Source organism: Myodes glareolus, chromosome 6 (genome assembly GCF_982192425.1).
Source record: "Myodes glareolus chromosome 6, mMyoGla1.1, whole genome shotgun sequence".
Classification (NCBI taxonomy): Eukaryota; Metazoa; Chordata; class Mammalia; order Rodentia; family Cricetidae; genus Myodes; species Myodes glareolus.
The window spans coordinates 71,642,775-71,655,476 of record NC_142031.1 but is presented as its reverse complement, the minus strand read 5'-3'; the positions used below and the strand labels follow the sequence as shown (position 1 = coordinate 71,655,476).

Below are 12,702 nucleotides of genomic sequence, written 5' to 3'. Positions count from 1 at the left end.
GTTTAGAGGGTTTTGAAGCCATACTAACAGATTTGTGACTGTCAAACTCCAGTCTAAAAATGGGTCAAGGTTCAGTAAAAACACTGACAGCTGTTTAGACCCCATAAGTTATACTATGAATTTGACATCATACTAGTATGACAGTAGTCTTCAAATGTTTGTCTGTAAACTCATATATGACTGAATTGTACTTTATAGTTTTGTAATATACCAACGTTGATATATGTAATATACCAACATTAATATAATCAATTGTTAAATCGTTTTATAGTGTTTTAAACTAGGATTCACTTTGTGACTATAACAAAGTGTCAGGGGGCTCTAGTGTCTTAGATTTATTTTGATGGTATCTTAAAAACTCTTGATGATTAGCATTTCTCTTTTAAATTCTTATTCTTTAATTCTATGATTTTATATCTTCTTAGAGTACTGATAATCACATTAAATTGCTATTTTTAATGTATATAAATTGAAACAACTAGAAAAACAACAGTTTACATACAAGTATTATGTATGTATATTACAAGTGTGCTAATATGTTCTAAACATGTAATTCCCTATTTCCTTCATTAACCTCACTCACATTTTGTGAGAGCTGCACATTAATTGAAATTTCTACCAAGCTTTGACAAACAGCTCCATTTGGTGATCATGAAAATAAAAGTAAAATCAGTTTGGTTAACAAAAGTAATCAATGCCTTCCTTTATACTGTAAAGTTTCTCCCTAGGCATTTCAGTAGGAGTGGGAATCACACAGAATGCAAAATATAATGTGGCCTTAGTTTTTCTGACTATAGACAAGGCTAAAAGATTGTACCATTTCTAACCATATGCATATTGCTGTGTAAAACACAATTTCTTTCTGTCACCAAAGGACTTTAGTTTTCATTACAAAAGATTGAAAAAAATATGGTCATATTTAAATTATTTTTCAAACTTATAAATAATGATAGCGATGTCAGTAGATTAAGGTTTAAACCAAACAACCCTGAAAAGTAAGTAACCAACTGTTTCAGCCAATCACTTACCAGCTCTGCTTGAAGTTGAGAAATTAGCTCATCCCTGTCTTTCAGTTGCAGCTTCAGCATTGAGCATTCGTCTTTCATTATATCCTACAAAACACAAAAAACAAAGCAGGGTAGGCTTAACCCTCTAGCTTTCTCACTTGCTTTTAACAACAACAACAACAAAAAAAAAAAAACCTTCTTCATGAACTAATAAAGTCAGATGTCTCCATGATGTGACATTTCTTTTAACACTTCAAAGGCATAAAACAAAACAAGAGTATGTTTCTAAAATGTTACTATCCTGTATACATCATGTATACTTATATGATTTTTCATAGAAGTCAAAATTTTTCTTTTTGGTGCTTATTTGTCAACATTGTGGTGCTTAAGAAGAAACATGTATCATTCTTAATTCTTTCATATTTTGGGTATATATAACCAATGTAATAAAATTAATTATACTCTACAAGACATACTTCTGCTCTTTTGTGTAATTATGTAGTAATTCTCTTTTGGAGCTTGTTTTGTTTACTTTCGGACAGCCTTGACTGTCCTCGAACTGAAAAAGATCCTTCTACCTCTGCCTCCAGAGGCCTGGGATTAAAGGTGTATGCTACCACACCCAGCTAAGTATTAATTGTTAAACCATGGAAAATGTACATTCTTATCATCCATGATGTGCCTAGGACACTTCAGTAGTCCCTGTCACTAGGATTCATTGCAGCTTTGACATTTTCAATGTGAAAGCAAATTTAGTTTCTATACCCACATCCATTACAGAATTCTCCATTTTCTCAACTTCTACTTATGAATAGAACCTCTACCTGATCTCAGCATTATCTGTGGACAAAACTATGCTACTGTTTCATTCATTCTACATTCCTTCCCATACCTCTTTTCATCATCCCCCATTTCTTAACAGACAGGAAATCCTTCAATGCTCATAGTATATACTCATTGAGAGAAAGTGAATACACATTCTTTAATATTTCTCACTTAATTTTCTCAAATATGAAGTCGGTAGGAGCTATTAATTCTTATGCAAATTTCTATAAGCTTGTTTTCCTTATCTACCATTTTACATATTTATAGGACAGATTCTTGAAAGGGAGATAAAAGTATCATTTTCCAGTATAAGCAACAGTCTTTTCTTTTTTTGCATTTTTTCTTTTTATTGCATTTTTATTATTTTAAACAGTTTTTAATTGTAAATATATTTTAATCATATTTTCTATATATTTCCATTCCCCAAGTCCTTCCCAATCCTGTCATCCTCCCTACCCAGGCAACTTTAAGTTTTTTCTCTAAAAACAAAAACTAAATAGAATAGCAAAACACCTGAAATCCATGAAAACAAAATAAAACAACCATTAAATGGAAACACACACAAAAAAACTTGGAATCCATTGTATTGTTGGACCCTGAAGTCCAACTACCAGGAGGAGTAGCCCCAAGAGACCATCTCTCACACCACAGTTGATGTAAAAGCATGGGGATTTTATTAATTCTGTCATGACAGAGTCTTTCAGCATTCAAGAAGCCAGACTGACCCTGAATGACTGGTACAGGCTACTTTTCAAGTAAAAAGCCACAGAAACAAGGAGGCTGTTTTGAGGTTATGTTTTAATTATTATGATTGGCTTATTCAAAGGGCTATTACCAATAATTGGCTGGAGAGCAATTGCCAGATCAGATGAGGTAAGAGGAAACATTTGAGGGTTACTTTGCCCCTTTCCCAGGGACTGAGTCAAAACACCAGGAACTGAGTCAACACCTAAGGGTTATCTTGCCCCTATTCAATAACTGAGTTCTATTTGGAGAACATTCACAAGGACTCAGGTAGGTGATGGAAAGTTCCCAACATTTCAGTTCATACATGTATAATTGTTAGATACTTGGTTCCCAGGGGAGGGGGAGCATTACTGCTGAGAAGCTTTAGCTTAAAATTCTAGAGTATGTTGGTGAATACTGAACATTAGGCCTGTTCTGGAGAAGTTGATATACCGTACAGTGTCAGTCTGTGTCAGATCTGTGCAGACACTGTGCATGCTGTTTCACTATCTGTGAGTTTATATGAGCTTTGCTCATGTTGAATTAGAGAGACTTGTTTTCTTGGTGTCCTCTGCCCCTTCTGACTTTAACACTCTTTCCTATTCCTCTTCTTTAGGGTTCTCTGAGTTCTGAGGGATTTTATGGAGACATCCCATATAGGGTTGAGTGTTCCAAGGTCTCTCACTCTGCATAATATGATGCAAGAGGAAGTTTCTCTGATGATGGCTAGACAAGACATTGACTTCTGAGTATAGCAAAATATTTTTAGGAGTCATTTTATTACTACATTAATTTTTTCTTTGTTTAGATGGGTATTATTTGGTTTTACCCTAGGTCCTTAGGTTATGTTTCAGGTTCTTGGTTACCCAAACAGTGTCAGGTATGTGTTTTGTAATGGTCTGTGCTATCCCTTTAAGATATAAACCCTACTCACTTCCTCTCCCCACCCCGGGACTGAGGCAAGCAGATCTTCCTTCTGCTTCCAGCCTGTAGGCCCTCTTTTCTTTTTCCCAAAGAGGCAGCATCTGTCTCTCTCTCTCTCCCCAGTTCTCCCCTTTCCCCATCTCTCTGTTTCTCCCTCTCTCTCTTGTGCTCTCTCTGTCTCTTCTTTTCCCTTCTCCCCTTCCCCCTTTCACTTTCCCCTTCATAACCCACTAAATAAATATGCAACCTCACTCTGAATGGCATATGTCTGTCTCTGTCTCTCACCTACTACATGGTTCCCTACCTGGGACCAGTTGCCTTCGTCTCATGTTCACTGTCCACTGCCACCACTAGGGAACCTGCAGCATGGTCTTGTGGCCCACTGTCAGCTGCCACCACTCAGGCACCTGCAGTGCTTTATTTTTACCATAACATTGGTGCTTGTGACTCAGACAGACTCTGTCCATGTTTCCTGCCACCTGGCTGGCTGAGGAAGTGTGGAACCCTGGGTTCCAGAAACCAGGTTTCTTTAAAACAGCTCCGTGTTCTATCTGCCTAAACTCTGACATCTATGTACTCCAGCAGCTTTGGTATGTGAGTCTCCCCTTCCAGTCAGCCAACCACAGCCTTTATGGCTACAGTTGAGTCCTTCACTGACATTCATCTCTGGTTGCTTTCCATAGATAAAAATATAACAGACAACCCAGGGTTGGTCCTATGTACGCTGTGTGGTGCATTCAATTTAAGACCCAGGGTCCCTTGTATTTTTCTTTCTCTTTTCTTTTTCTTTTCTTTTCTCTTATACCACTCGTAAGTAGTTCCTGCCATGAGAGGCAGCTCGATCAACCTCTAGCCTCTCTGGCTTCTGAGTTGCTCAGACTGGAGCTAGTCAGACTTTAATACCTCACTGTAGAGAGGAGACATACTTCTACAAGCCCTGTGGTGTTTGTTCACTCTTTCCATGGGTTTTCATGTTTTCAACTATGGTATCAACCCTCAAACTATCAGCCACCCTCCTATGAATGTTCTGTCAGGTCCCACAGGCTCTCCTTTTCCTCAAACTATCCCTGCCACCACTACCACTGATGCTACAGAACCAGTAAGATTGGTCAGATTTGCATGGCAGCTGTTTTCAATTCCAGCTTTTGTTCCCTGCCTTGGCTTATGGTACGGCAGCTCAGCAACGGGGTGGATCATGCCTCTAGGTCTCTCTTGTTATTATGTTTAAAACCCCCTTGGCTCAAAAAATGTAGCTTTTCCATACAACATGTAACTGCAGCCATTTTACTTAGGTCAGGTGACCTTACCGCCATCTTACCTGAGGTCAGGTGACTTCACCACCATCTTAACTGAGAGCCTGGTCAAGTGACCAAATCCCACCATTTTTCCTGAGGTATTTACTGGCTGGTCCACCAGTGCTGACTCTGTTACATGTGTGTTTTGTGCAGTGGCATGCCTTTGGTAGGGTCCACCAAGAGCATCCACTTCACCCAATTCCTATTCTCTGTGTGTGTGCATACATGTAACTTAAATATATTTATGTCTATGGTTAAATGTTATAATTGTCTGTTCATTGTATCTCATTCTAGACTACAAAAACAATAAGTCTCATGTTTTTAATTGGTATGTACTTTTAAGTCTCTTAATCCAACCCTGCTTTACCTGTTAAATTGACAGCCAATACAGTTAAGCTCAGATCCACCTATCCAGGCAGATTCTATAACTTATCTATACCCAGTAAACAGCCCTCAACTGCTCAGAGATCTGGGGAATATGGCACTCAAATATTTAATTATTAAAGAACTTTTCATGACCAAAAAAAAAGACAGACTAGCTCCAGCAGCAGCAATCTACTTCTTCCTAGGAAGACAACAAAAAAAAAAAAAATGGACATAAAACAATGTTCATCCACAATTTGTTTCAACTTCCAAGCACTGATCACCGGGCAAAACTGCCTTTTATCTAAAATAAAGCTCTCCAAACAGTGGACAAAATCATTGGAATTGACAGCCTCGCTGCTCAGGTCAAGGTAGGCTTGTCTTCCTACAGATTTCTTAGCCCACAGGATCTCTGGAGCTTGGCAGGCAATGCGCTAAACAGCAAAGGAAAAAATACAACCCTCAGCAACCATGGAGTACCCTGAGGAGTAGCTCTAGGTGCCAACCAAGTAAATTCTCTGTCATTTTTAATCAATAACTCAAGTAAAATTTTATTTTCTCAAAGATCTCTGATGCAGTTCATCAGCTGAAAGGTTTAGTCAGTTTAAAAGAACCACCCCACCAAACAAATTTCAGTAAAATACAAATACAAGTTATAAAAGTATGAGGACAAGTACATGCTATCAAATTTCTCTCTCACACTGCCTTTCATAGTCTTTTTTTTTAAGTAAATTTTATTAAATTATAAAAGTTTCCATTTCCGCCCCTCTTCCCAACACCCTCCCACTCCCCCCACTCCCTCTCCTCCTCCCTCTTCGTCCCTTAGGGCAGTCAGGGTTTCCTGCCCTGTGGGAAGTTCAAGTTCCTCCCCTCTCCCTCCAGGTCCAGGAAGGTGAGTATCCAAACAGCCTTTCATAGTCTTAAAGATACTTTTCATTATGCAAAATTTTTACCACAGTCATTCTGATATAAATGTTACTGTTTAAAGAATGTATATGTCTAAAACTTATGATTTCACAAACCCAAAGAATTCTTGTGAGTTCCAGGGAGCCAAATTGATGGATCCACTTAAACAGATCAGATACACACTTCTCAGTTCTCTCGTTCTAATTTTTTTTTCCTAAACTTAACTTTGTCCTCTGTTCTGCCAATACCTTAAACAAGTGTAAAAGACACCAGACATTTCCATGGACAGGAGCAAAGAGATTAGCTACCCCAGGATGTAACCAGCACCCAACAAATGAGTGGGAAGAAATTCTTGTGAATCTGCCATCCCAATTCCTCTGACGTGTCATGCCTAAACTTTCACCTTTTTTTTTTAATAAAGTTATAAAAAAAGAGATGGGAATATAATGGTCTGTTCTGTCCCCTTAAGAGACAAGTCCCACCTCCCTCCCCATCTGCAGAGGTAAGCAGATCTTCCTTCTGTTTCCAGCCTGTGAGTCCTTTTCCATCTCTCTCCCAAAAATGCAGCTTCTGCCTTTCTCCCTTCTCCCTACTTTTCTCCTTTCCTCCTCTTTCTTTCTCTGACACTCTCTCTCTGCTCTTCTCCCTTCTCCCCTTTCTCCCTTTTTTTTCTCCTCCATAACCTACTAAATAAATATCCAACCTCACTCTGCATGGCATGTGCCTATCTCCCTCTGTCTTTCACCCACCACATGACTCCCTGCCTAGGACTGGCTGCCTTTGTGGCCCGCCATGGTTTCTTACCAGCTTCCCACTACTGCCACTCAGGGACATATGGCATTTTATTTTTACCATAACAGGTATCATCTTTGTAGTGGGCTTTGAGTCAAATCAGTAATTAGTTGGTTACTCCCCAAGTTTGTGCCACCATTGTCCTAGCATATTTTGTAGGTATATTATTGGTGATAAAATGTTTCTGCTGGCTTGGTATTTACATTTCTCTTTGATAGCATGCCAAGAGTCTTTCTGTACCAAAGATGCTATAAAATGGGGTGAGAACCCTATTACAGGCACTAGCTCAAATACTCCAGCGTAATGAGCTATGTAGGTGTTGTCTTCAGCAAGAGGGCCTTGCTATTAGTATGCAAGGAGCAACCTATAGTCTTAACAAGAATCTGAGTTTTTTTGGTGAATTCCTTTGGCCCACAACTTGTGGGGGCCCACAGAAATGGATCTGTTGCCCTTTGAAGGTCAAAGAGCTTAAGCATACTCTTGATCTTTCAAAGTTGTTGACAAGAAGTTTGATGTAAGGAATGACTACAAACAAACTATCTTGTCCTATGGTGTGGTTATTTAGTATTCTGGGTATTGAGGTGGCAACAAAAGTGGATCTGTTCCACTTTGACTAAAAGTCAGAGTTCAGGCCTTGCCTTGTTCCTTTATGGTTATTGACAGGAGGTTTAACTTACGGTGTGGCTACTAACAGAATATTTTGACCAAAGGTGTTGTTACTTGGTATTTTGGGTATTGAGATGGTAATCTCTTTGTTTGTTCCTTGCATCACAATAAAAAAAAGTTTCTTGCTTTTGGGGTACTTGAAGATCATAAGAAATAAACATGATTCTGGCTATTACAAATAGTGCTGCTATGAACATAGTTGAACAAATGCTTTTATAGTCTGATTGGGCATCTCTTAGGTATATTTCCAAGAGTAGAATTGCTGGATCCTGAGGTAGGTTGACTCCCAGGTTCCTGAGAAATGACCACACTGATTTCCAAAGTGTTTGAACAAGTTCGCATTCCTACCAGGAATGGAAGAGTGTTCCCCTTACTCCACATCCTCTCAAGCATACATTATCATTGGTGTTTTTGATTTTAGCCATTCTGACAGGTGTAAGATGGTATCTCAAAGTTGTTTTGATTTGCATTTCCCTGATTGCTAAGGAGGTTGAGCATGACCTTAAGTATCTTTCGGCCATTCGAACTTTTGTTGAGAATTGTCTGTTCAGGTCAGTACCACAGTTTTTATTGGGTTCTTCAGAATTTTAATGTCTAGTTTCTTTATATATTTTGGAGATCAGGCCTTTGTCTGATGTGGAGTTGGTGAAGATCTTCTCCCAGTCAGTAGGTTGCCTTTTTGTCTTAATGACAGTGTCCTTTGCTTTACAGAAGCTTCTCAGTTTTAGGAGGTCCTATTTATTCATTGTTGATCTTATTGTCTGTGCTACTGGGATTATATGTAGAAAGTGGTCTCCTGTGCCCATGTGTTGCAGACTACTTCCCACTATCTCTTCTATCAGGTTCAGTATGGTCAGAATTCTATTGAGGTCTTTAATCCATTTGGACTTGAGACTTGTGCATGGTGATAGATATGGATCTATTTTCATTCTTCTACAGGTTGACATCCAGTTATGCCAGCACCATTTGTTAAAGATTCTTTCTTTCTTCCATTGTACAATTTGAGCTCCTTTATCGAAAATCAGGTGTTCATAGGTTTGTGGATTAATATCCGGATCTTCAATTTGATTCCATTCGTCAATGTCTCTGTTTTTATGCCAATACCAAGCTGTTTTCATTACTGTAGCTCTGTAATAGAGTTTGAAGTCAGGGATGGTAATTCCTCTGGAAGTACTTTTATTGTATTGGATTGTTTTGGTTATCCTGTTTTTTTTGTTTTTCCATATAAAGTTGATTATTGTTCTCTCAAGGTCTGTGAAAAATTGTGTTGGGATTTTGATGGCAATTGCATTGGATCTACAGATTGCCTTTGGTAGAATTGTCATTTTTAGTATGTGGATCCTACCAATCCAAGAGCATGGGAGATCATTCCATTTTCCGGTATCCTCTTCAATTTCTTTCTTCAAAGACTTAATTGTCCCATAGGCACACTTGTCCCATAGGCACACGGATGAATATCTTGAATACCACCATAGAACCTTCATCCGGTGATGGATGGAGATAAAGACAGAGACCTATATTGGAGCACTGGACTGAGCTCCTAAGGTCCAGACGAAGAGCAGAAGGAGGGAGAACATGAGCAAGGAAGTCGGGGCCATGAGGGGTTCATCCATCCACTGAGAAGGTGTAACTGATCTAATGGGAGCTCACCAAGGCCAGCTGGACTGGGACTGAACGAGCATGTGATCAAACTGGACTCTCTGAATGTGACTGATAATGGGGGCTGACTGAGAATCCAATGATAATGGCACTGGGATTTGATTCTACTGCATGTATGGGCTTTTTGGGATGCTAGTCTGTTTGGATGCATACCTTCCTAGGCCTGGATGGAGGGGGAAGGGCCTTGGACTTCCCACAGGGCAGGGTACTCTGCCTTCTCTTAAGACTAGTGGGGGGGAGGGTGAGTGGGAGGAGTGGGAGGGAAATGGGAGGAGGAGGAAATTTTGAATGGTATTATTTATAAAGCAATAAAAAAGAAAAAAACAAAACAAACAAACAAAGAAAAACAGCCAAAAGAAACATGAACACATCCAGTTTTCACTGGATTGCCCTTTCAGTAATAGTCTATGTCTCTGTATTTCTTTTGTATTTCTGTTTATTCTGCCTAACATTTCTAATCCACATGCATCCTGGAGTGTATGAACCTGTTGAGGCTGGACCCTTACAGATGTGTGGATATGACATATATCAGCCCAATGTGGAGCTATGATAACAACTCAATTGCATATAACCCAATTCCAGTATTAGAAACTTTGTTTTGTGAGAAGAGAGGGTCAGTAGGAATTGTCTTCCCTATTATTTGGTGTTTTCATTTAGATCACCTTTACATATGTGTATATTTTTGAAAGTTTCTAGTGCATTACTTTTCTTTTTTAGGGAAAAGCAGACTCTCCAGCACGGCATACCATGCTCTTTGTTTTCATCTGCATATTTGAGGAACCTCCAAGGTTTTTATTTCCATCCACCTTAAAATGTTTCTTCAAACCTAGCTGAAACATAATACAGACATTGTTGGATTTTATTTCCTTCTACCCATCAAACCCTAGTCTCTCACAATATGTACTATTACATGACAAATCTTAAAATTTCCTTATTATCTACTACTGACTGAACCAGTAAATGAAGGGTTCGCCATCACATCTAAACCATATGACATTTCAAATATGTGCCTTGTTCTCCACTCTCATGGGACTTTTCTTTATCTTCCCTGTCTCTGCATATAGATTATTTCCTTAGCATGTCATTAGCAATAAGTATAGCATTTGACACTTACAAGATGTTCCATTCATGCTTCCTTCTTATAAAAGTGGTAAACAGACTATATGAATTTCTCTCAGTCTGTATTTCTATCTGACCTAAGGGAGAAGATGAGATTGGATTTGGTTATTTTGGGTTGCAATTTACTTTATCTATGGTGAGAATTCCTACATAATTCTAACTTATTCATATCTCTGTGCTTTGTGTGATAACTACTGTTATAGTTTCCTTCCTATTGCTGCATTAGGCACTGACCAAAAGCAACATGGAGAATAAAAGGCTTATTTCAGTTTACAAGCTACAATCTATCAACAAGGGAAGTCAGGGGATGAGCTCAGAGCAGGAACCAGAATGTAGGAGCTGAAACAGACTCACAGAAAAAGGCTGCCTGGTGGCTTGCTCTGTAGTTTGCTTTCTTATATAGGCCAGGAGCACATGCTCAGAGGTATGTCACTGTTCAGAGTAGGTTGGATCATTCCATACCCATCATTAAATAACAAAATGCAACATAGACATCCCCACAAGTCTATCTGCTAAAGTCAATTCATTCTTCTTCCAAAGTTATTCTAGGTTGTGTTCTGTTGACAAATTGACTGGCATAGGCATGTTAACTAGAGATGCTGTAACCTTCTACTTCTCCCACACAATATGGGTTTCACAGACTGATTTTTATACCCATTCATTTTAAAATTAACTCTACATAATGCTTTCAGAAGCAAGAAGTTCAGGTTATTCCACACAGCAAAGGTAAAATGAGCAACATTTAGAGGCATGTAAAACAACAATCATGCTTTTATTTTCAATCAACAAGACCTAGGTTCAAATTCTTAACACCTGATCATGTAAATAGTTATATGTTTCTGTACCAAGTAGTTAACTACTTTTAATTCCACAAAAAAAAATCCTCTGTGGGTATTGAAAATCACTCCAAGCTAGAAACGACCTGTTCTCAAACACTCTGTATTATTACTACTTACACTTTTTAAACATCTGAAGTATCACATGTAAAGGATGTTAAGATCCTATAAAAAATAATACGTTATCACATTTTCTTGTATGGAACTAACAAATGAGATGGAGTTGAACATGCTAAAGAAAAAAGATTAAAAAGAGATAAAAAAGATTAAAAAAAAGAAAAGGATAAGGGGAAAAGTGAAGACTGCAGGCAACAGAACAATCATATTCCATATGGATAAATCCTGTCAGTTAAACTCCTACCTTCTGAACTCTGATGCCCTAAGCTAGGAATTCTCTACAGAGGAAAGCAGGTTGAGTGTTGCTCAGTCAGTAGGTACAGTGCCTGGAGCAAAACTAGACCACAGATACTACTCAGGCAGCTAGGTGACCTTGGACTTCACTTGGGAGCACCACCAGATTCTGAATGAGATAATGGTTAAAAGGAGTTAACATAATATTAGTCTTGTAGCTCTCAGTAAGTCTTCAGGGATTCAGCATGTGTCTATTTTAATTTTTGTGTTGGTGTTGATGATCAACAGCAGTTTTTAGGAATTAATTAGCATTTTGTGGATTATTTTAATGCCATTGATTTGCCTCTGTTTTGCTTCCAGGAAATTACAAGAACTTAATCTTTTCAAGAATACATTTATTTTAAAAAGCTTCAGATTTTATTCCTGTAAAAATTTCTCAAGATGTTTACAGCCTCCTAACTTTAAAACAGACAAATGTAATCTATCACTGATCTTTATTTAAAACATTGACTATGTAATATATTGAATGCCATGAAAAAATTTATCAGTATGCTCTCTGAATGACTTTGTCAATGACTATTAGCTACCTAACATTTTTTCTGTTGTTATTTACATATATATGCATATATACACATAAATATTTCTTAAATACATCCACTATGCAAAATTAAGACAGTATAAGAGCACTGCTAAATTCCTAGATGAAGGTTAATGATGTTACATGAATATTATTATTGATACAAAATTATGGAGCATATTTAGCTACTGAGTTGTAGTACTACTTTGGAAACATAGATCAATGACAGAAGTCTATTTATCTACCTAGGGCACTAACAACAGACTGACATAACAATTCCATCATGTACTGCTGAGCTTTTTGGGATTTTTATAGAAACAGGTGAGGTGTTGCTTACATGAGCAAGCTTCAATTAAAAAACAACAGCATCACTACAAAGACCACTTCTTTATGGTTGATTACTATAAAATCTGCATTCTTGGATCTCCCTTAACATTCAGGTAGCTTCTACCAATTATCACCTGCTCATATACCTTTGAGGGGTAGTTGAATTTTGGAAGTTTCAGGAGCTTCCTGAAACTTGTATTTTTCACTTACTCTAACTTTTATGAGTTTTTGTTCTAATGGGAGAAAATGCGTCAATTTAGAGGAAAGAATTGTACAACCCAAGTTAGAAATCATATTGGTGTATAGAATGAAAAGACTTAATATTCTTG

At 38.0% G+C, this 12,702-nt stretch overlaps 1 protein-coding gene across 5 annotated transcripts in view; it reads right to left on the bottom strand.

Annotated features, from left to right (window-relative positions):
* Ccser1 (coiled-coil serine rich protein 1) overlaps nt 1-12,702 on the bottom strand; it is a 1,117,462-nt gene that overhangs the window by 597,983 nt on the left and 506,777 nt on the right. For all 5 annotated transcript variants that reach the window (XM_087907262.1, XM_087907263.1, XM_087907264.1 and 2 more), the window contains one exon: nt 1,029-1,112. In XM_087907262.1, coding sequence (XP_087763388.1) covers nt 1,029-1,112 — 84 coding nt within the window. The remainder of the gene's footprint in view (nt 1-1,028; nt 1,113-12,702) is intronic.